This window comes from Coregonus clupeaformis, unplaced genomic scaffold (genome assembly GCF_020615455.1).
Source record: "Coregonus clupeaformis isolate EN_2021a unplaced genomic scaffold, ASM2061545v1 scaf0130, whole genome shotgun sequence".
In the NCBI taxonomy this organism is placed as follows: Eukaryota; Metazoa; Chordata; class Actinopteri; order Salmoniformes; family Salmonidae; genus Coregonus; species Coregonus clupeaformis.
Window position 1 is genome coordinate 333,984 of NW_025533585.1, and position 23,951 is coordinate 357,934.

Genomic DNA, 23,951 nt, shown 5'->3' on the forward strand with positions numbered 1-23,951 from the left:
TCTCATTTCAAGATATTTTATATCCGACCCTCTCCACTAATCTATTTATGCTTGGTCATGTGATCCAAAGCTCTGGGTCTTGTTTAGCAGGGTACACCGTAGCAAAACAATTTGCAAAGGAAAATGAAAATATGTGTTCCTATTGGACAAGTTCAGATAGTATACCTCCCCGTTTTAAAATGTTTTCTCCTTACTGAACATGACCCTGTTGTCTTTACTATCTTCTACACCCATCCTCCCTTCTTCCCTCTGACCTCAGGTCAGATGAAAGTCCCGTTCCCTCCCACTGGTGTCCATGCCTGTGAGGTGAGTGACAGCTACGCCGTGCTGAGCTGGACCGAGCCGGAGCCCAGAGGCAAAGAGCAACTTACCTTCTATGTGGAGCGGGTGAGTTAAGGCCTGTGCTCCTACTCATACACACACTACAGAGACACAGGTACACACACACACACACACACACACAGACCACCCAAACACTCATTAAAACGCAGGTCCAATGAACCCTCAACCCGGCCATCTTAGTGTGTGTAGTGTCAACCCCCAGATGCCCATTAATCTGTTTTACTGTTGTGGTTCTGTAGACCAACTTTAGAATCGGGGCCAAATTAATGAAGAGCTCTAACCACTATGCTAATTAAAGATTAAAGGGGAGGAAAATATTCCTTCAAAGTCCCACCAAGCATACACAGAACATGGTTGCCATGTTCTCAGAACATAAGATATGAATAGTTAAATGAGAACGTTGCAAGAATTAATTACACATCACGTATTGATGCCGAGCCAATCAAGGCACTGATTGGTGAACCGCTGATCCATTCATAGCTCTTTGTCTGTTGGCAAGGTTCAGGATACTTACACACAGGTGCTTTTAACATAGTGTTTTCAATTTATATATTTGACACACATGATTACATTGTGCATGTTCATTTATACAGTAATTATTCTTCAACATGTCCTCACCTGGGATTTGAACTCACAACCTCTTGGTTCACGGTACCTCTATCTTCCTGATGCACCACCATGTCCACGTCAGGTGTCAGATAATCTGATTATTCTCTCATCATTGATTTTATTTACTTATTTCAGCAATTCAAAGGCTTTCTGTATAGTTGTCTAATGTTTGTGGGGCATATTAACCTGTTTTAATTACCTGTTTTAATGATACCCCTGAATCACTTTGATCAATAAAATATTTTCTTGAGTGTACTTTTAACAGAGCTGAGATTTACTTCAAAGTGTATTCACTGAACCAGTTGTTTCAGATCTGCACAAGTGCCTAGGGAGGAGGGATTCGGGTTTCTTCTGGACAGGGCATCTGGCCCAATAAGCACATGCCCTAGAGATATCAAAACGTTGATGGAATATTCTCCTAACCCACGAAAACTGAACGCATTAATGTTCTTGCAACGTCCCATAAAACACTTCTAGAACGTTAATGTTGTATAATCTGAGAACATTGTAACCACATTCTTGATAAGTTCTGTTTGACATTAAGGGAATGTTCTCCTAACTTTAACACCAAAACATGCTAAAAAGGTTCTCAGAAGGTTTTAGCTAACATAGATAGAATGTTCTCCTAACTAACGGAAAACTGGACTCTCAAACATCAGGGGAACATTACGTGTAACATTACAAAATGTTCTCTCTCACTAAAATTGTTAGCTGGGTCAAAGCTCTCTCTCTGGGTGATTAAAAGTATAACTCTTGGTTTTATAGGTTCACGGTTGTGAATTTGTTCTGGTTTAGTTTTAACGTCAAGGAGGTTTTATAGTACATGTTGTGGGTGTGTTCGTACATGGCCACCAAACTATGCAGGACACAAGTGTTCCTATTTTGATGAATGTCTTACAATGACTAAAGTTTGTCAAAGTTGTGGTTTATCAAAATGGCCGCCCAGAAAATAAAACTTTTGCTAAAGAATTAAAGTGCTGGGAGGGATCATTCATTTTACATCTTCCCCAAAGTGCCCCAGTTCTTCAATATCAACCAGGACTATGTATGCTAGATGCCCAACAGCTTGCAGTTCCAATAATGAGAAGAAAAGTGGCAAACTGCCACAGGAAATTGCTTTTTATTGGACTTTTATAAGTAACTCTGTAATAAAACTGTCCAATCCATCAAAAGCATCTGAAATTACCAAGATCTCCTGCTTCTGTTCCACCCAGGAATATTCAAATATCCTCGGCTCGCCCTTGGGCTTGCTCTTTATAATCGCTGATCTCCATTCAAACACTGGGTTTTATTCCAATTTAAATTTAAAAAAGGACTAAAAGATATGGGAGCCAAGTTAATGGAGCAGAAGAAAAGAGAAATAAAAGAACATACAGGTGATAAAATAACAATTGCATGACAGTGAGAAACTATTTCATTAATAGAATTGAGTGATTCACTGTCTGTCTGTCTGTCTGTCTTTCTGTCTACTTCTTTTCAATCTACCTCTCTGTGTCTCTTTTTGCCTGCATGCCTGTCTCTCTCTCTGTTCGTACTTCCTTCTGTCCATCAGTCCATTGCAGGGAAAAACAGTTGGCAGCTGGCCAGCATGGACATCACGGTGGGCTCTCCCAGGTTCCCCATGTTTAACCTACAGAAGGGGAAGTCCTACTGCTTCCGGGTGCGCTCCGTCAACAAGTTTGGCGTGAGCGAACCCTCAGAGCCGAGCCCTCCAATCTCACTGGGACAACCACAAGGTGAGGGAGAGGAACAAACATGTATTATTTCTTTAATGTTATACTAGTTACATTGATATGGATTGGTGTATACTCTGGTTCTTCAATTAACCCTTTTCATCCAGGATGGTTCTTCCTTCAGTACCTTCTCTATGGAAGAACGTTTTCTAAAACAGTTCTACCTGTAACCATAAAGGGTTCTCCTACAGGGATGGCTGTAGATAGAATGTTTTTCTTTTCCCAAAAGTGTGGCAATCAGCTGAGCTCACTGTGTTTTTCGGTGTTATCCTGTTAGCTGCTCCTGCTCCAGCCACCTCCGTCTTGGCCATCCGAGACACAGATTCTGCTGTCCTGCTTCAGTGGCAGGAGCCCAAGGAGAAGGAGGGCATTCTGGGATACTACCTGTACTACAGCGAGGCTGGGAAGCAAGAGTGGAGGACAGTCAACAACAAACCAACCACCAACACCAAGTACAGTACTGAACGCACTGTGCCATTTAAATGAACTGAGCTCCTCTTTTTTGAGTACTGTTTCTATTGTGTGTTGGATAAATATTGTTGTTTGTTCTCTTGCCACTAATTCTACAACAGAACATGATAGGACCGTTTCCAGGACACAGATTAAGCCTAGTCCTGCTCCATTGACATTTCCAGTGAAATTGCTTTTTAGTCCAGGGAACCAGCACAATGTAGAAAGCAATGCTTAGGCATTAGGACTATATGAATAGTCAAATTTGACATTGCGTTGTTTTTCCTCTCAGATTTACAGTCCATGGTCTGAAGTCGAAGAAGGAGTATGTGTTCAGAGTGAAGTCTGTGGGGCGAGCTGGGAACAGTATCTACTCCAACGAATCTCCCCCTATCCTGGTCAAAGCAGCTCTCAGTGAGTACTAGACAAAAACTGCGGACTGACCCACAATGGTGGACATGCTCCTGGGACATATTCATTACGGCAAACTGAAATAATTTAACAAATAGTGTTTCAGATAGTCTCTCCCTTTTTTTCCGTCTGTTTTCCTCCATTTGGTGCCTGATGAACACGACCCTGCTATCATATCAAACAGTTATACCTGACAGGGACGCAGGGAACCATGTTTATAGTTGTGAATGCTTTCGTAGTGATCTCTTATTCACACTTTCACTGGCTAATTTGACGGGATAAGGAGGTGTAATGTGAAATATTAAGTGATCATGTAAATTAGTTGGGGTCCATTTTCTTTTTCAGTCAGTCTTCGTTAGTAGCCAAGGCTTGTTTCTCTGTATTCTCCGTTCTCTTCATCAATCTAGTCCTGATCTCAATTCACCATTAGTTCATAACAGCCTCATGAACCCATTACGTGATGACAGGTATTAGATCTAATGGGTAGGCTCATGATTTAGTATTTTGGTTTGGTTTGTCCACAAACACAGTGAAATAAATAGAGACTTGTGATGAGGCAGGCACCTGATGAATAACTACTGACCCCTCTCACTGCTGTCTCACCCTATAACAGCATGTCTGATGATAATAATAATGATAATATGCACTCTGCAGCCGGCTACATTGTAATGACCGCTCATTTTAGCTGCCACTCACAGTGATGCCAGATTCCGAATGGTCTCGGATCAGTTGATGATATGACTGAAATCCAATACTTTGTGTCTGAAACCCTGTGTGGCCTTACATTAACTGACCTGATACACGGATGTGGCCAGAATAGAATAGAATGGAATGGAATAGAGAAGAATAGAAGCTGATTTGCCATTTATTAGAAACACTATCCATCGAAACACTATCCATCTAAACTATCTATCTAAATGTAATACTTTTTTTGTTTGTCTCTGGGCAGGCTGAGGAAAAGTCTAGTATGCCCGAGCTTTGTTTTCCAATACATTTTCTTGGTAACATGCAAGTTTACAGAAGGGGAAATCTGACAGAACTCTCTAACTCACTTTTTCACATCTGCCCTTCCCAGTCGCCCCATCCCCTTCCTCTGCCATCGCCCTGCTGCTCTGCACTGGCTCTGAGATGATTCTCACCTGGAGAGCCCCTGCTAACAATGGAGGAGACCCTGTACGAGGCTACTACCTGGACCAGAAGGACAAAGAGCTGGATTCCTGGAGAAAGGTCAACACCAAGCCTGCCAAGGAGAGGCAGCACAAGGTGAGGAAGGATCTGGTACCAGTACCCAGGCGTCACTGTCGTTAGAATGTTGGGTCAAACTTGACATGACAAAGGCCCTCTACCAGAGTAATGTTAAGTAATGGATAAACGCTGATGCTCTGTATATTATCTTGTAAATAATTGTGTTAATTAGTTCCAAGATAATGTACAGAGTGGAGGCGTTTATCCCGCTTATACCACAGTTGCCAAAGAAAACAATACTGAAGCACATATTTACCAGTAGAAATTACATGTTTTAATTGATATTTTAATTTTGAGAAGTCAATTCATACTTTTTCATCCTCCCACCAAACCTGGTCGTTAGTTCTGTCGGTCAGGTAGCCAACATAGCAGGAGGAAGATAAACGTCTGAGCAGAGTTCCCACATCCGGTTTTCAGAACATCTGGTTGTTGGCAACTCCGCTAAGGCTAGGTTGCCACAAACATGACCCAGTTGTTAATTCTTCACGATTTTGCCTGGCATTGAAAAGTTGCTTTTTCCTTAAGGACGCGCTGTACATTACAGTAGAGGAGATCACATTGCATATCAAACAGTAGGCTAGAAGCTACTGTGGCTAAATAGTTTGTTGCTAGCAAATCTGCCAATATGACAAACAAATTCAACAATACCAGTTGCTGAAAACAGCTGGTCAAACTAGAAACATGTGGGAGGATTTGACAGCATAGCTCATACCTGCCAACTTTTCAAAAAACCTTGGAGTGAGATTTTGTCCTGGGTCCGCCTGGGTCCTGCAGTCGGTGAAAAGCAATTGCACTGCCTGCGTCTCAGAACTGTGGCCGCCTTGATCTCATGAGGTTATCGTTGCCCACATGACGTCAGAGAAAGTCGGGATCAAGTCGGACACAAATCTAACCAGCATGCATTGGGCGGTGATCGCCGGTGATCGATTCTGCGCAGACCTGGCTCATCTCAAATGAGCCTCTTGTCTATGATCTGTCGGCATGGTTATACTGGCCTGTGGCCTTCTTGGAGGCCTTGATGATATCGGAGGGGTGCTCCCATTTGAAACAGGGCTCCAGATTGGCCATCTTTATGGTCATTATTAAGGACAGGGTGCCATCCAATGCTAGGCTGTTTCTTCTCTTGGTTTTGTTCAGTCCCACAACTGAAAACACCCTCTCAGCATCTGCGTTTGCATGGGGCAACACCAGGACAAGCTTGGCGATGGCAGCAAGCCTCTCGAATTCTTTGGCTCCTGTCACCTATGAAAAATGCACCAAAACACAATGGAAAAACATACCTTGATTTTTGATTGATTAATGCTGTAAGTATACTGTAGGTTGATCCATTAACAAAGTTCAGATAAAAACATGCATAATTTGCAACATGCATGACACATATATGCATGCAACAATTTTAAGCAACAGATGTAGCCAAGCCACACCTGCCAAAAGGAAAGACAAAAAAGGAAAAACATTTTACCTTATGCTTCCGGGTTGCCATTTCAGCCCAGAAGCTTTTCATTTCAGTTTCGTCCTGCAGGGATATCATTGGCATGGTCTGATAATTTAGAAACTCCTCACCCAGAAGGTCATGCTCCTCTGGCCCATGGTATGGGAGGAGATGGGGAAACCTATTTATGAAAGTAGAGTTACAAGTTGTTACCTTTTAGGTATATAGTCATCAACCAGCAGCAGCTCATACACATCTTTGAGGAGAAGCCACATAAGAATATCTCATGTGCAGTTTAGGAGTGAACACACCTCATCATAAAACACAGGGTATTTTAGCTAAGATGATAGACAATAATTAGAGAAAAAAAACTAACCTTTCAACAAAGTACAGGACATCTTCGATGTCACTTTCAGCCCTCTGCCGTACATCTACAAATTGTGCGTGCTTGATCAGTGGCTCTTCCAGTGGCAGCTTCTTAAGTGCATAGTCCACAGCACTTGTCAGGAAACACAACACAGCTTCATGGAATGAATCCACCTGCTGTGGTGTGATGTCACCCTCGTCGAGTAATCTGTTAAGTTTAGCCCTGGTTGTGAACCCAATGTTCAACTTTCTTCCTGTTACAGATACAGCATATCGGTATAAGGTACAAGGCTAAATATCACATATCACAGTGTTTGATCATAATAATAGTCAAATACTAACCTGGTAAATGGTTTGCCTTTTCTTTAAAGGCAATTTCACAAGGCTCCTCATGGCACTGCAGAGCTGCTGGAACCATAAACTTGGAACATAGCTTGTGCATCGAATTTCACCATCTATAACAGACATTTACAAAAATAGTAGGTGAAACCTGTTTTAGAGGATCCCTGCAGATATCAGCAAGAAACACAGAATGGAAAAAAACAGCAAAATCCAATCCCACCTCATCATGTAACAAAAATATTGATGACTGCTCTCTCTGAAGCAGCAAGTTGAAAGAAGTGAAAGTTGGTACGGTGGCTTGGAAGAACAGCAGGTACACTTCTGTCATGGGGTCAGTGAATGTCTGCACAAGTCTCTTGAACCTGGCCTGATTTTCATCTTGAATCAATAAATAAATAACATAAAACAAGAGGTTGTCATTAATACAAGTATGTGACTAACAATCCATGTAGTTGCTGCATAATGAAATTGAAAATTGATGACCATACTAGCAGATTTGTAGTAGCTGGCCAGAGGTTCATACAGCCTCAGGATCCTGGTCACACAACGTTCAAGGCTTAGCCAATGGACCGAGACATGCAGGAGGACCTCCATGTACTCTGCTTCATGGAGCTCACAAAACTCTGTTTTAGACATTAAATCCATATCATATATTTTCTACAGCTCAGCATTTCAGTATTATCAAACATGCATACCTGTCAGGTATCCTTTCCGATTTGTGCTACCCTTGAACCAGTAACCGATGTCCACTACCATATCCTCCAAATCAAAACCGGACACCTGCAATGCATAAATCAATCATAACACATTCAGTCAATGCACGTAATTAGGATACAAATAAAAAGTTACATGTAAAGATAAATCAGGCCTTAACTCACTTTAAAAAATCCCACTCCTGCAGCTTTGGCGGTGTTATGTACCACATGACAAGGACAACCATGAATATAGGTGTTGGGATGCTTCTGGAGCACCCTAGAGGCAATGGAATTACGTGGTCCAATGTTCACAGCTGCATTGTCAACTGAGAGACCAATGCAGTTCTCCCAAGGGATGCCATGCTCCTCTATGGTGGAGTTCATTTTGGTGAAGATCTCACTTGCTGTCCCACACCTCGTCCCACTTGTTGTGCACATATTTAAAAACTGGTGGACAACTTTTCTGCCCATGAAGACCCGGACAGTAAGCGGGTTCATCTTTTCCACTCCTATAATGACAAGTTAGAATCATACAGATGTTCATGTTATTAGATGTTTAAAAATACACAAAGCACATGTTTTGCAGAGGAGAAAAATCTCAAATAGTTTGTGAAATACCAGTGTCATTCGACCCATCCGTAACAAGGGTATACGGGGCTTTTTTCATCTCCTTCACAAGCTCCTGTGTGAAATATGGTGCGAGTGCTTCATTGGTAATGCAGGATGACTTAGTCCTGGCACACCTGTACTCCTGCGCTGTCTTCGAATCTCCGAAACATTCTTTTAGGAGAGGCCCCAGGTGGTCCGCAAAGGATAGGGGGACGTTGTGAACTACCAACCCAGCTGTCATTTTTACCTCAGCCCTTCTTGTCTGTAAGAAGAAAAAAAAATATTAATCCTCCCAAAAGACCATAGTTTATTTAAAATAGACGCCTGCGATAATAGGGCACAGGTAAAAAACACATTCAGCAACTAAGATCTCAAATTAAGAAAACTGGACTGTACTACACTGAAATACAAACCACAAATTAGTCAAAACTATCAACCATGACTTTACCGTGATCAACTAGAACACAAAACTCTTGACTGAACCTTGACAGAATCATTACACATATCATACCTTAACCTCTTGTGCAGACATACCCCCAACAGATGGAACGGCCATTGCATATTGGGATATTGTGGCTGTGGACTGGAGAGCTCGTTGCTTATCTTGGTGGCCTTTGCTTTTTATATGGCGCACTACATCTTGCTTGCATGTTGCTGCTCCAGCCAGAGCACGACTCTTCTGGCCCTGCTGTTGGATTGGGGGGGTCTCTTCTGTCTGCCCCTCTGTGTCTACTTCCATCTGCCCTGTTGGTTGTTCTATTTGTCCTGTCTGTTGCTCCTCTGCATGTGCGTCAATCTGTCCTGTCTGTTGCTCCTCTGCTTGTTTGTCAGTCTGTCCTGTCTCCTGCTCTCTCTGTCCTTTGTGTTGCTCCTCTGTCTGTTGTCCTGTTGTTTCTATCAATCATTCTGGCTGTTCTGTCAGTGTGTTTGTCTGTCTTTTCTCACTTGGCTGGTTCTTTAAATAAAAGAAAGGTTTCGCTTTTGTCCTGGCAAAGGTCTCTTACGGGACATCTTTGAAACCTTAAACAATTCAAATGGTCATGTTGGTTTAATAACTCTACTCTCAGTTACAAAAACATACCTACTTCTATTGCACACATTTCCTGTATTTATGTTAAATTCTTTGGAATACATCTTACCTGTTCAAAATCAGCTGAGTTTACATTCACCACACTAAATCATGTTCACACGCACAAACAAATAATTTCTTTCAAGATTTAAAGTTTAAGAGAGTGAGTACTCAATTGGACGACATTTCATTGTTACATACCTAGTCTCAGCTCAGCTTCTTATCAGACTTCTTGAGGTAGTGACCGTTTCTTCTCCTGTTGTCTTTCGCGGCAATGGTATGGTGATTCTGAAATTGCATTTTTGTCCTCCCCAGTTTTATAATTGGAATGTGATACAAAACAAGGCAACGGTGTGCTTTAGGACCATGCGGACGCCTCCGAGCGGCCGGGTAGGCTGTTTGGAGTGTTTATCTGACTGGATATAGTACAAAAAATAATTATTATGTCCCCCCCACTTCTAAAACCAAAGTTTCACCCCTGATAACCAATAATAATTATGTATGTAATAAGCCAGTAAAAAAACATTTAGCTCTGGAATACACCACATTAGAACTAAAAAATTATTAGTGGTGGTCAGAGAGCTGAACATAAGGCTCTGGTGGAGGTATACTGGAGGAAAAAAACACATTCCCTCTACTACCTTAGCTGTGTCACTAGGCAACGAGTGGTGGTGTCCATGGAGACTAATGGAAAGTTAAAATTGTCACCTGTCTCTTTTTGCAACAGAAATTACAAGTGTGCTGTAATTTTATGGCGTGCAAAATAGTTATATTGTTGTTTTTAGACTCAACAGAACAAAGCAATTGAAAGTCTGCCATACTGCAAAATAGTTTAGAAGTGTGGAGCAAACCGTGCTTTTTCACTGACCAGGGTCTTGTTCAGGAGGCAGAAGAAAGTAGACTGAATCAGGGATGTAATGTCCAATAAGAAACGCTTGTTTTTGTTTTCCATTGCAAAACATATTGCTACGGTGTGCCCTAATGAACATGTCCAAGGTATTTAACATATAAAGCCATTGATCTGCTTGCATGTATTTATGAAAACACAGTGGTCACAGTGGCCCCGTGTAGCTCAGTTGGTAGAGCATGGCGCTTGCAACGCCAGGGTTGTGGGTTCGTTTTCCAACGGGGGGCCAGTATGAGAAAGAAAATGTATGCACTCACTAACTGTAAGTCGCTCTGGATAAGAGCGTCTGCTAAATGACTAAAATGTAAAATGTAAATGTAAATGTCACATGCAGTGCCCTCTGTTGGGCGAAACCAGCCACTACAACTGCCCAGTCTCCTCCAATAACAGTGCCTCCTATCTCTGAGTTTGCTTTTTGCTCTTATTTTTACAAGCTGCTCACTTGCTGCCTCCATGTAAATGAGATTTATTAGAATATTGATCCAATGGAGGCTTCATGCTCGGGGCAATTTGGTCTTCCTTCTTGTGTAAGCCAATGTAAATGACTTTACCCCCTGAATCCTTTCCTTCCACAACCACCGGTTTAGCAGTCACCTATCCAGCCTCATTAGAAGAATGTCTGAGATGTGAACCCTTAGGATTTTTGGTTATCTCGCTTAATTTGGAATTCCACCTCCATCTCCACCGCAGTGCCTTTACTTCCACTGATTCAGAATCAGGTGAACTGATGTCATCTGGTGGCGATAAGTTGAATCAAAAGACACTTTGGGACAAACGCCCCTTCTCCCCTGCCCCCGCTATATTTCACTGCAGAGCTCCAAGCAGCACTGTTTAGATATTGATTTGATAAAGAGGCTTTGTTGTCCCTAAGTATGGCTAGCCTAGTGACAATCTATAAATATAAGAGGCATAGTCTTTCGATGGTGTGATTTCTATCACACTTAAATAAGCCCATCAGGTTTGTCTATTGATAGCCATTGTCCATTGGCTCAGTCCCCCTAAAGCAGAATAACTTCATATGCGATAAGGACCTTAAAGGCTAAGTGACTGTGAATTAAAGTGGCTGGGATCGATGATCTGAATCCCCTTCCTAAAGCCAGCCTCTATGGGGCTTTTCCAAACTACACCGGTATAATGTATACTTTGCTTTACAGTATGTGGCTCAGTTAGGATTAGCTGAGGTTTTCTTAGCTGCACAATGTACAGTGTAGTTGAGTGGAGACGAGAGTGTGTGGACTGTATCTCTGACTACATCGAGTCGCTGTCAGTCGATACTTCTAAAAATGTAAATACTTAAACCCTTACCGTGTACCTATGTTTGTCTTCTGTAGCTGCGTGCCTTTCTTTATTTGGTGAAATCCTTCATTTTTAATAAAACGTTAATAAATTACAACCACCGACTGTTTCCTCGTCTCGACTGACAGCGTCTCGATGTAGTCGGAGGTACACTCCTTCCACAGTCGTCGCAACCCAATTCCACTGACATGTCCATATGTGTGGATTTGAGAAACCCAGCTAAATTAGGATGTGAGTGCACGAGTGCCTGGAGTGCACGAGGTAATCTAGATACTGTGTTGAATTATCCTTCAAAGGTATCTTTTTTGTTTTGTCCACGGTTTGTTCATGTAAGAACTGACATACTGAAACTCAGAACTAGCTGACCCTTGTTTTCTCAATGACCAGGGTATTGTTCAGTAGGCACCGAACAGAAGAAAACTTGACCAATAAGAAATGCTCATTTCTGTTGTAAAATGATTTGAAACGTTTTTCTACGGTATGCCCTAATGAACACAACCTTGGTTATAATTTGTTCAGTAACTGTATTAATTTTGTGTTGTCTTATTTACAGGTCTGTAACCTGGATGGGGGGCATTACTATCAGTTCCGTGTTTTTGCTGCCAACGTGGTTGGGGTTGGTAAACCCTCTGAGCCCAGTGAGGCTTTCCTGTGTGAGGAGTGGACCATGCCTGAGCCAGGTGAGGATGATGCAATCATCATACACACACACACACACACACGGACGCACACACGCACACACATGGTCACTGTACACACACACAAAGAGTAAGCACACACACACGTTTACTCTCTAAAACACACACTCTCTCTCTCTACTCACTCTGTCATTCGGTAATGGAGCAGTTCAGTGGACAGCCGTGGCCAGCTGTGTTGGCTCCATGGTCTTTCTCATATAATGGCTGCCTGTTGTGATATTCATATTGGAAATGGAGCGAGCCACACACCATTTATCCCGCACAGCCCATTAATCCAGCTGAATCCAGCCGGCTCTCCCCGTGTCGTAAATAACTTAAATGCGACTGAAAATCGTTAAGCAAATTAACTACCGTGCACTGGCACTAAGAACGAAGGGATAGATTAAGCAAAGTCACTTTACTCGTTTTTTTAATTGTATTATTATTGTTTGTTCATTTCTTTATGATGGCCTGTTCTGTCACGGACAACTTGGCTGTTTATAGGTGATTAAAGAAGGCGGGAAAAGGATAAAGATCAATATTTTAGCCTGATTTAAAATAATTTAAAATACTTTATCTGTGCTTGATTAAGCGTGCATGTTGCAATGTAACCAATAGAAAAATCCAAAACGTGCAGACCCTGCCCACCTGGCACTCCAGTGAGGATGAACCAAACACTGATTTCAAATAGTACTTGAACCCAGGTCTGGTTGGTATATTTCTAACACAGTAGACACTTATCAATCCATGTACTGTATAGAATGAAACACTGTATGGGTTGATACAGAGAAACCAATGTGGTTTCTTTTCTCCATATTTCTCTCTTTGTGTTATGCTAACCACACTCATACCCCAGGCTGCCCTTATGACCTGGAATTCAGGGAGGTGAGGCATAACTCTCTGGTCCTCCTGTGGGCGGTGCCTCTCTACGAAGGACAGCAGGGACCAATCACAGGGTACCTGGTGGAGCTGAGCAGGGGCGACCAATCACAGAGCTGGACTGCTGTGAATGAAGAGCCAATCACAGACACCTTTTTCAAGGTTGGTGAGATTTACTTGTTTTATGTAATAAGGACATAGATAAATTGAAATAGAGTTAATATGTTTTGATTAAATGGATCAAATATTTAATTTAGGTATGTTTGTGTTCCCAGGTATCAGGTCTCCAGGCAGGTCAGACCTATCGTCTCAGAGTGTGTGCCTTCAACAAGGCTGGAGTGGGCATCCCTTCTCTGCCCTCTGAGCTTATCAGAGCCCAGACCCAACCAGGTGAGTCATTTTAAGGTTTTAGTTAGCCTGGTTCCAGGTCTGTTTGTGTTTGGCGTAACAATGACCATAGGAGTTGGCAAGAGAGCACAAACAGGTCTGGGACCAGGCTTGATTTTAGCAATACAGGTCCCTGATGGACAATATCACCAGAATGACTTATGATTCATGTTCTTTCTCCATCAGGCACCAGAGACATAGAGATCGGTGTGGACAATGATGGCTTCATCTTCCTGGCCTTTGAGGCCACTGAAATTACGGAGAACAGCAAGTTTGTCTGGAGCAAGAACTACAAAGGGGCTATTGAAGCTGGGAGAGCCAGGGTACTGTGGGATAACAATAGGTACTGCACTGTGTGTGTATGTGTATTTGTATGTGTGTGTGTGTGTGTGTGTGTGTGTATGTTACAGAGAGAAAAAAAAGTGACTTGTAGAGTTGTGAGAGGGCATGTAACCCATGAAAGACTTGTTGAATGTTAAGAGGTCAGCAAAGGGTCAGACTCAGTGGAGATTCTTCCTCACTTGACACTATGATGCAAAATGTCATTCCTTTTCACTGAGCACTACTGAGTCCCCTGGTCTGTCCTTTAAGCCCACTGTCCTTCTGTCCATCCTTTTAGCTAGCTGTCCCTTCTTCTGTCCATCCCCAGGTCCATCCTAACCTTTACAAACGCCACTAAAGAGGACCTGGGCCTGTACACAGTAGAGATGAGTGACAACCCAGACATCTCTTCCAGTTTCACCTTTACTGCGGAAGGTACTTTATACTCAAAGCTACAGAAGACTTGAACAAAATATTGCTGCTCCCTCCAATTCTCCCTCTCTTTCTTTTTCCATAGATCTAGAGAGACTGACCGAGCTCGGCTGGCACATCTGCCACCCATGTAAGTAAGACTCAGTTACTGTAATAATGCAAGTCTCTATCGAGCTAACAAAAAATTTATAGTATTCCTTTTCAAATAGAAACAGGCATTATAATATAGAGTTCACCATCACAATTTCAACAACGTATTCCCGCTGATGTTTTTCTTGGGGAAGCCCTATTTTTCGATTCCTGTCATTGTTGTTGAGCACCCCTCCTAGTTTATTTTGTTTGCTGAAGCTTGGAGGCCTACCTGAATGCATAACCTATTCCCTATTCATTGTTCTCTCCCCCTACAGTGATAGCCCTGCGCTCCAAGTGGCAGGTGGAGGTGTCAGAGAAAGGGAACGTGCGTCTCTGGATGCAGACTGAGAGCCTGAGCAACGCTGCAGAGCTCCACCTCATTCTCAATGACAGAGAGATCTCGAGTACTGCAGTAAGCAGCACTTCAAAATACAGGCAATATGTTCTAATCTCAGAACCCAGAACCAAATATTGTGTGTACTAGTCTGTCACGAGAGACCATATACAGTGAGGGAAAAAAGTATTTGATCCCCTGCTGATTTTGTACATTTGCCCACTGACAAAGAAATGATCAGTCTATAATTTTAATGGTAGGTTTATTTTAACAGTGAGAGACAGAATAACAACAAAAAAATCCAGAAAAATGCATGTCAAAAATGTTATAAATTGATTTGCATTTTAATGAGGGAAATAAGTATTTGACCCCCTCTCAATCAGAAAGATTTCTGGCTCCCAGGTGTCTTTTATACAGGTAACAAGCTGAGATTAGGAGCACACTCTTAAAGGGAGTGCTCCTAATCTCAGTTTGTTACCTGTATAAAAGACACCTGTCCACAGAAGCAATCAATCAATCAGATTCCAAACTCTCCACCATGGCCAAGACCAAAGAGCTCTCCAATGATGTCAGGGACAAGATTGTAGACCTACACAAGGCTGGAATGGGCTACAAGACCATCGCCAAGCAGCTTGGTGAGAAGGTGACAACAGTTGGTGCAATTATTCGCAAATGGAAGAAACACAAAATAACTGTCATTCTCCCTCGGCCTGGGGCTCCATGCAAGATCTCACCTCGTGAAGTTGCAATGATGATGAGAACGGTGAGGAATCAGCCCAGAACTACACGGGAGGATCTTGTCAATGATCTCAAGGCAGCTGGGACCATAGTCACCAAAAAACAATTGGTAACACACTACGCCGTGAAGGACTGAAATCCTGCAGTGCCCGCATGGTCCCCCTGCTCAAGAAAGCACATATACAGGGCTGTCTGAAGTTTGCCAATGAACATCTGAATGATTCAGAGGAGAACTGGGTGAAAGTGTTGTGGTCAGATGAAACCAAAATGGAGCTCTTTGGCATCAACTCAACTCGCCGTGTTTGGAGGAGGAGGAATGCTGCCTATGACCCCAAGAACACCATCCCCACCGTCAAACATGGAGGTGGAAACATTATGCTTTGGGGGTGTTTTTCTGCTAAGGGGACAGGACAACTTCACCGCATCAAAGGGACGATGGACGGGGCCATGTACCGTCAAATCTTGGGTGAGAACCTCCTTCCCTCAGCCAGGGCATTGAAAATGGGTCAGGGATGGGTATTCCAGCATGACAATGACCCAAAACACACGGCCAAGGCAACAAAGGAGTGGCTCAAGAAGAAGCACATTAAGGTCCTGGAGTAGCCTAGCCAGTCTCCAGACCTTAATCCCATAGAAAATCTGTGGAGGGAGCTGAAGGTTTGAGTTGCCAAACGTCAGCCTCGAAACCTTAATGACTTGGAGAAGATCTGCAAAGAGGTGTGTTACAAAATCCCTCCTGAGATGTGTGCAAACCTGGTGGCCAACTACAAGAAACGTCTGACCTCTGTGATTGCCAACAAGGGTTTTGCCACCAAGTACTAAGTCATGTTTGCAGAGGGGTCAAATACTTATTTCCCTCACTGTATGTGTCTATATGCTTAAGAGTGTGTATGTCTCAAATGCATACTATAACTAGCTTGGGTGTCAGAATGTTCCTGCTTTAGTCGATGGTGCAGTGTTGTATGAATGGGAAGATGACGACAAGTTGGCTGAAACAGAAATAGACTGGCATCCAGGCAAGTTATAGCATATCTCCCAGAGGTGTGTATAACTCATAAGATACTGCATTTTGCATACACACATTTATTTTTGAATATATGCAGATGGTTATGTGTTCCCGAATGCATTTCCATTTCCAGTGAAGATCTCCATAAAACAACGAAATGTAGATGTGCCACAAAATAGCAAAATGTTACATATTTTCTCATCCAAGTTTGCATTAGTAAGAGTTATTGACTGTATAGAAAGAGAAAGTAATCACAAAAAAATTCACAATCTTTTTTTTTGTACCCTCACCATCATATTTGCAATTTAATTTAAACACAAATCACCTTACTAAAGATTTTCACAAGAATATACGTAGCAATATGTTAGCAATGTTGATTTGTTATTAAATCAACCTAAAAATAACCACAGGTTGGAAGACAGGTCGGCAGAGGTTGTTGCACCAGATGTGGATTTTCCATGGGGGAAAACTAATATTATGCATGTTTTGGACTCAGTGTCTTGCATGGGTTACTCGGTATGGAATAGCATGACTGCATGCATGCATGTGTGTATACATGTGTTTGTCAACAGTGCTAAGGGTTTATTACAAAATGACAACAGATAAGGATTTTGTGAATAAACCAAACCCCATTTCCCCCATTTTAGCCCCTTGCCTTGATTAGCTCAAATCAACATGCAAGTCACACTTATAGAAGTTATTGTAAAAACGTGGTTTCTGTAAGGTGTGCGTGCCTGAGTGTGTGTGCACATGTATGTACATACGTGTGCATTCATGTGCTTGTGTGTGTCCTCTCTCTTCTCTCTCCCTAGGCCCATAAGATTAACTTTGACAAGGCCAGTGGGCTGATAGAGATCCTGTTTGACCAGCTGTCTAAGGAGGACGAGGGTTCCTACACAGCTCAGCTCTGCGACGGCCGCGCCAAGAACCAGTTCACCCTGGTGTTCGTGGACGAGAGTGAGTCCATCTGGTCACCCCAACTCATTACCGGGATTTTCACACTACCGAACCGAACCGAGCTGTGCTAAACCAAGCTGTGATGAGCTGGCCTGGTTACGCATCCACCATAGTTGCTGGAAGTGCTGAGCAAGCACAGTTTGCTTCAGATCGGCACAATAGTGTGAAAAGGGTGGCTTAATATTGCTGTGAACTCTAAAGAGTAGTAAATGTTTGGCTTGGCTTGATATATAGATTTGTTGCAATCAATTTGGTTATTACATTCAATGTTACTGTCTTATTATTGGTAGTGTACTGTATATCCTCAGTGTGCTAGTAGGGATGTGATCCTGTGGTTGTGTCTTTGGCAGTGTTCCGTCAGACACTGGCTCAGTCCATAGCCAACAGAATGGACTACAAGAGAAAGTCAGGTGAGTGTTCCCCTATTGGCCACTGGTTCACCTCTGACCTCTGGGCTGGATCCCTAAGCACTGTGATTGGTCCACAGTGTTCCTGCCAGGGCCAACAAGAGTTTCTCCCATCCGGCTGACCAAAGTCCATATAGGACGTGTTTTTATCTACTGCCAACAGTAGATAAAGATCTAATTTCAGTGTAAAATGCTCCTGCCAAATAGGTCCCAAATGTGCTGAAACAGATTCAGTAAGCCTCAACGCCCTAGTTTCCTATTTGTCACTAACTGTTAGTCCCTTGCCTTAGCTTTGTGGCTAGTGGCAAAACATACCTATCTACAGTTTATGGAGTGTTGAACAGGCAGTTATAACATATAGTGCTGACACACCAGAATATAGCAAGTTTCATTGATTGACTGTAAGCAAAGATGGCCGCTGTATCTCTGATCCAGTGTGCGCAGTTAATCATTCGCTCTGTTTTCCAAGGACCCTATTTTCTGGAATTTGTGTCATGGACCGTGACAGAGGACTGTGAGTTTATCATCAAATGCAAGGTAATTTATAGATATCCAATATCTTGTTATCTTTGTTATGAAATAATCACATGGATTCTGTATTCTAATATGCATGTGTGTTGTTATGAATGTATTCAGTGCACAGTGTAACTGTATCATTAGTATCCTCTCTCATTCTGGGTCCAGGTGACCAACATAAACAAGGATACGACTCTGAAGTGGTTCAAGGACGGTGTGGAGACTCCAGGAGTGTATGACCAGCAGACTGGAGTCAGCACCATGACTGTGCAACAGGTACACACATCACATCCAGTACTCATAGGGCTGGTTTCCTGAACCCAGATTAAACTTAATCCTGGACTAAAACACACTTTCAGTGGAGATTCTCTATTGAGAATGATTTTAATCCAGGACTAGGCTGAATCTAGGTCCAGGGAACTAGCCCATAATGTCACATATCACTTTGCTCAACCCCACTATTTAGCGCCCACCTGGAGATTTGACCTGGCAACCTTCCGGCTACAGGTCCACCTCTCTAACCATTAAGCTACCTACCACCTCATATTTGCAGTATAGTAATGTATATATCAAGTAATGTACAGTAGTACTGGATGTACAGTAATGGGATGGTGGCAGAGGAGGGAATAAGGTTAAACTCAGTAGAACACACATCATCAGTGATCATCGTGCACACATACACATGCAGAATCTGGGTCAGAGTTTTTCTACAGTATGAGTATTTATAGATCATTGCATAATTACCCACTGGGCACGCACTGTTTGAATCAATGTATTTTCTACGTCATTTCAATGAAATTACGTTGAACCAATGTGGAAAATACGTTGAATTGAAATCTGTGCCCAGTGGGTAGGATTATCTGTGTACAGAAAGTCAAATGTGTTTGGGCATTCTCAAACCCTATGTGTATGTGTGTGTTATACTGATTGACTGTTTTCTCTCAGGTGACTAAGAAGGAGGCAGGCCACTACGAAGCTGTGGTGTCTGATGGTAGAGGACAGGATGTGAGCACACTGGAGTTACTAAATGAAGGTGAGCCATCATGGCACTGTCATGGACAACCACAGACATGGGCCCATATTCACAAAGTGATCAATTTTGCGTCATAGATCCTAATGAATATGATGACTTGGACTGGGGGGACCTGATCCTAGATCAGCACTCCTACTCTGAGACGCTTTATGAATATGGGCCCCGGTCTAGCCTAAATATCGCTGAAATGTTACAGTATGTTGTCTCTCAAGTTATATTGTTATGAGGCAATTTCAAAGTACATTATTGTTTTATGTCTGATGATCATTCTGAAGATGCATAGACTGAGACTGCACATTATGTAATATTATCCTTCATGTATTATGCATAGAGGTTAATGAACATTATAAACTGGGTGGTTTGAGCCCTGAAAGCTGATTGGCTGAAAGCCGTAGTATATCAGACCATATATCACGGGTATGACAAAAAATGACTTCTTACTGTTCTAATTACGTTGGTAACCAGTTTATAATAGCAATAAGGCACCTTGGGTATTTGTGGCATATGGCCAATATACCACTGCTAATGGCTGTATCCAGGCATTCATAGAATGTACTATATGGACTTTGGTCAGCTGGATGGGAGAGACTCTTGTTGACTCTTGTTGGCCCTGGCAGGAACAATGTGGACCAATCACAGCGCTTAGTGACCCAGCCAAGCGATCAGAGGTGAACCAGGGGCCAATAGGGGAAAACTGACGCGTTGCATCATGCATAAGAACAGCCCTTAGCTGTGGTATATGTGCCATGTACCACACCTACTCAGACCTTATTGCTTAAATAGAGCCCACTGTCTGGAGACATAATTATTCTGTCTTTATTTACAGAGTATGACAAGCTCCTCCAACTCCTGAGCAAACAGTGTGGTAAGTTCAGCATGGATTTCCTAATATTATTACGCCAACATTTCAGTACCGAAACATGAGTGACTTCTCAAGCATTCTATGAACGATTTTTGGATTGGGACAACTTAAGATGAAGTTATTCACTTCTTAAGTAACGACAAAACCCACATCCTGACTGCAGGTTAGAATCAAAATATAAAATGTATTGGACCTAGACTTCAGTTTAGATAGCATGCCCTGTCACCTGTCAATATCCCAACAATGACATTCTGTCACAGAGTATCATCTCTCAGAGTTTGACTTTTTCCTCTCTCTGTGGCACAGCGCTGTCTGCAGGACCAGTGAGGATCCAATGCACTGCTGTGGGCTTCAAGCTCTACTGCTCTCTCAAATACTATATCAGCTACATGAAGACCAGCTGGCACTTCAAGTGAGTTCCCTGGCCTGGCCTGGCCTCTGTACTCTGCCCTGCCACCGGGGCTGTGCTCCAGGCCCACTGGTTCTACTTGGCATACATTATACAGTCAGCCTATGTGGAGTAGGATGAAGTTTCCCCTAGGCGCTGATCTTGGGTCAGTTTAGCATTTTCCCCACTAATTGTTAAGGTTAGGATTGGGGTAGGGAAAGTTGATCCTAAATCTGTACCTAAGGGAAACTTCACAACAGATGATGGTACACACAGGGAACATGGACTGGACTTTTATCGCCACCTGCTGGCAGCTTTTATGGTTAGAACCAACCACCAACCCTGGTTCTACAGAGTTACAGGGCTTGCAGGTTTTTGTTCTAGTCCAGCATTAACACACCTGATTCAACTAATAGACTAATCATTAAGACTTTGATTAGTTGAATCAGCTGTGTTGGTGCCTGTCTGGAGCAAGAGCCTGCACATCCTATACCTCTCCCTTACGGCGGCAGGTAGCTTAGTGGTTAAGAGCGTTGTGCCGGTAACCAGAAGGTTGCTGGTTCTAATCCCTGAGCCGACTTGGTGAAAAATCTGTCGATATGCCCTTGAGCGAGGCACTTAACCCTAATTGCTCCTGTAAGTCGCTCTGGATAAGAGCGTCTGCTAAATTACCGATGTATTTATTACGAGAGCTGGTGATAACCCAACGTGGAAAAAACACATGAATTTCACATGTGAACACACGTGAAGTTAATGTGATAACATGTCACAACATGTAACACAACATGTGATAATATGAAACTACATGTGAAAATGTGAAATTTCATGTGAAATCGTAAGTCGCTCTGGATAAGAGCATCTGCTAAATGACTAAAATGTAAATGTAAATCATGCGATTTTTCACGTGAAGTCATGTGGTTTTTCTGTAAGGGCAGTTGTTGCTGTAGCAACATGGTTTGTTGTCTAATTTAAACTCAGAGTTGCTTTAGCGTTTGTCTTTTTCTTCACATCACCCCACAGCTTCCTTAGTGAGACAGTCTGAGCCTTTAATCCCAAATCCATCTCATCAGATTGAAAAATACCAAATGTAAAGGCTTTTACAAAGAAACTTAAAACTGAACAAGTAAAGCCCTCAGACATACAGTTGAAGTCGGAAGTTTACATACACCTTAGCCAAATACATTTAAACTCAGTTCTTCACAATTCCTGACATTTAATCCTAGTAAATATTCCCTGTATTAGGTCAGTTAAGATCACCACTTTATTTTAAGAATGTGACATTTCAGAATAATAGTAGAGAGAATTATTTATTTCAGCTTTTATTTCTTTCATCACATTCCCAGTGGGTCAGAAGTTTACATACACTCAATTAGTATTTGGTAGCATTGCCTTTAAATTGTTTAACTTGGGTCAAACGTTTCGGGTAGCCTTCCACACAATAAATTGGGTGAATTTTGGCCCATTCCTCCTGACAGAGCTGGTGTAACTGAGTCAGGTTTGTAGGCCTCCTTGCTCGCACATGCTTTTTCAGTTCTGCCCACACATTTTCTATAGGATTGAGGTCAGGGCTTTGTGATGGCCACTCCAATACCTTGACTTTGTTGTCCTTAAGCCATTTTGCCACAACTTTGGAAGTATGCTTGGGGTCATTGTCCATTTGGAAGACCCATTTGCGACCAAGCTTTAACTTCCTGACTGATGTCTTGAGATTGCTTCAATATATCCACATAATTTTCCTTCCTCATGATGCCATCTATTTTGTGAAGTGCACCAGTCCCTCCTGCAGCAAAGCACCCCCACAGCATGATGCTGCCACCCCTGTGCTTAACGGTAGGGATGGTGTTCTTCGGCTTGCAAGCATCCCCCTTTTTCCGCCAAACATAAAGATGGTCATTATGGCCAAACAGTTCTATTTTTGTTTCATCAGACCAGAGGACATTCCTCCAAAAAGTACGATCTTTGTCCCCATGTGCAGTTGCAAACCGTAGTCTGGCTTTTTTATGGCAGTTTTGGAGCAGTGGCTTCTTTTTTGCTGAGCAGCCTTTCAGGTTATGTCGATATAGGACTAGTTTTTATTGTGGATATAGATAATTTTTACCTGTTTCCTCCAGCATCTTCACAAGGTCCTTTGCTGTTGTTCTGGGATTGATTTGCACTTTTCGCACCAAAGTACGTTCATCTCTAGGAGACAGAACGCATCTCCTTCCTGAGCGGTATGATGGCTGCGTGGTCCCATGATGTTTATACTTGCGTACTATTGTTTGTACAGATGAGCGTGGTACCTTCAGGCGTTTGGAAATTGCTCCCAAGGATGAACCATACTTGTGGAGGTCTACCATTTATTTTCTGAGGTCTTGGCTGATTTATTTGGATTTTCCCATGATGTCAAGCAAAGAGACACTGAGTTTGAAGGTAGGCCTTGAAATACATCCACAGGTACACCTCCAATTGACTAAAATGATGTCAATTAGCCTATCAGAAGTTTCTAAAGCCATGACATCATTTTCTGGAATTTTCCAAGCTGTTTATAGGCACAGTCAACTTAATGTATGTAAACTTCTGACTCACTGGAATTGGTTGAAAAACGAGTTTTAATGACTCCAACCTAAGTGTTTGTAAACTTCCGACTTCAACTGTAAATAGTTATGGCCTTGTATGGAAGTATATTTTGTTGGATTTTGGGAAAAATATATTATATTCTATTGAATTGTATTATCATATTGTATTTAATTGTGCACCAGGGAGAGTAGGATTGACCAGTTGGAGAGGTGTAAGCCTGGCAGCAGTATGCAGAAGTTGTGGGTCGAGGTCTTTGCGCCCACAGAGAACGATAAGGGGAAGTACACCCTGGAGATGTTCGATGGTCAAGAAAAGCACACACGCTCACTAGACCTATCTGGACAAGGTTAGTCTGACCAGTCTGACTCACTCAAAAAGCAGTATGGTCTCAAAGCAGTTAAAAGAAATAGGCTTCATACAGGGATTTTGCTGCTTCAGATTCATGTCAATGTCTTCACAGCTAGAATGTAAGCTTCAGAATTCTACTATTATAACTCAATTATAATTTAATTTGTCTGCAATCTTCATCTACATTCATATCTTCCAAGACAGGCAGTTAATGAATATTACATTCTTCATTTAATTATCTCTCTCTCTCTCTCTCTTTAAAAGTCTTTGCTGATGCTCTGTTGGAATACCAGAGGTTGAAGTAAGTGCAGTACCATATTGATGGTGCGCGCCCAGCATGGCTTGCAGTGGTAAACACTAACACAAACAATTCCAGGTACTATTTTCTATCACTATTGTCACATGGACAAATAGTATGGTGATGGATATGAAACAATTTGCAAATGTATTTACCGGTTTTACCCTTACT

The 23,951-nt window shown here is 42.3% G+C and overlaps 1 protein-coding gene across 3 annotated transcripts in view; it reads left to right on the top strand.

Annotated features, from left to right (window-relative positions):
• The window catches only part of LOC121557719 (myomesin-3), a 69,770-nt gene that overhangs the window by 44,218 nt on the left and 1,601 nt on the right, over positions 1 to 23,951 (top strand). For 2 of the 3 annotated variants that reach the window (XM_041871205.2, XM_041871206.2), the window contains 21 exons: positions 260 to 387; positions 2,504 to 2,687; positions 2,962 to 3,136; positions 3,427 to 3,548; positions 4,621 to 4,808; positions 12,060 to 12,186; positions 13,040 to 13,224; positions 13,338 to 13,452; positions 13,636 to 13,792; positions 14,099 to 14,205; positions 14,288 to 14,332; positions 14,610 to 14,746; positions 17,225 to 17,369; positions 17,720 to 17,779; positions 18,246 to 18,313; positions 18,461 to 18,568; positions 19,238 to 19,325; positions 20,152 to 20,190; positions 20,494 to 20,599; positions 23,317 to 23,480; positions 23,747 to 23,783. In XM_041871205.2, the coding sequence (XP_041727139.2) occupies positions 260 to 387; positions 2,504 to 2,687; positions 2,962 to 3,136; positions 3,427 to 3,548; positions 4,621 to 4,808; positions 12,060 to 12,186; positions 13,040 to 13,224; positions 13,338 to 13,452; positions 13,636 to 13,792; positions 14,099 to 14,205; positions 14,288 to 14,332; positions 14,610 to 14,746; positions 17,225 to 17,369; positions 17,720 to 17,779; positions 18,246 to 18,313; positions 18,461 to 18,568; positions 19,238 to 19,325; positions 20,152 to 20,190; positions 20,494 to 20,599; positions 23,317 to 23,480; positions 23,747 to 23,783 (2,485 nt within the window). Of the gene's footprint in view, positions 1 to 259; positions 388 to 2,503; positions 2,688 to 2,961; positions 3,137 to 3,426; positions 3,549 to 4,620; positions 4,809 to 12,059; positions 12,187 to 13,039; positions 13,225 to 13,337; positions 13,453 to 13,635; positions 13,793 to 14,098; positions 14,206 to 14,287; positions 14,333 to 14,609; positions 14,747 to 17,224; positions 17,370 to 17,719; positions 17,780 to 18,245; positions 18,314 to 18,460; positions 18,569 to 19,237; positions 19,326 to 20,151; positions 20,191 to 20,493; positions 20,600 to 23,316; positions 23,481 to 23,746; positions 23,859 to 23,951 lie in introns of all 3 variants that reach the window. The other variant, XR_005998380.2, reaches the window with a different exon arrangement.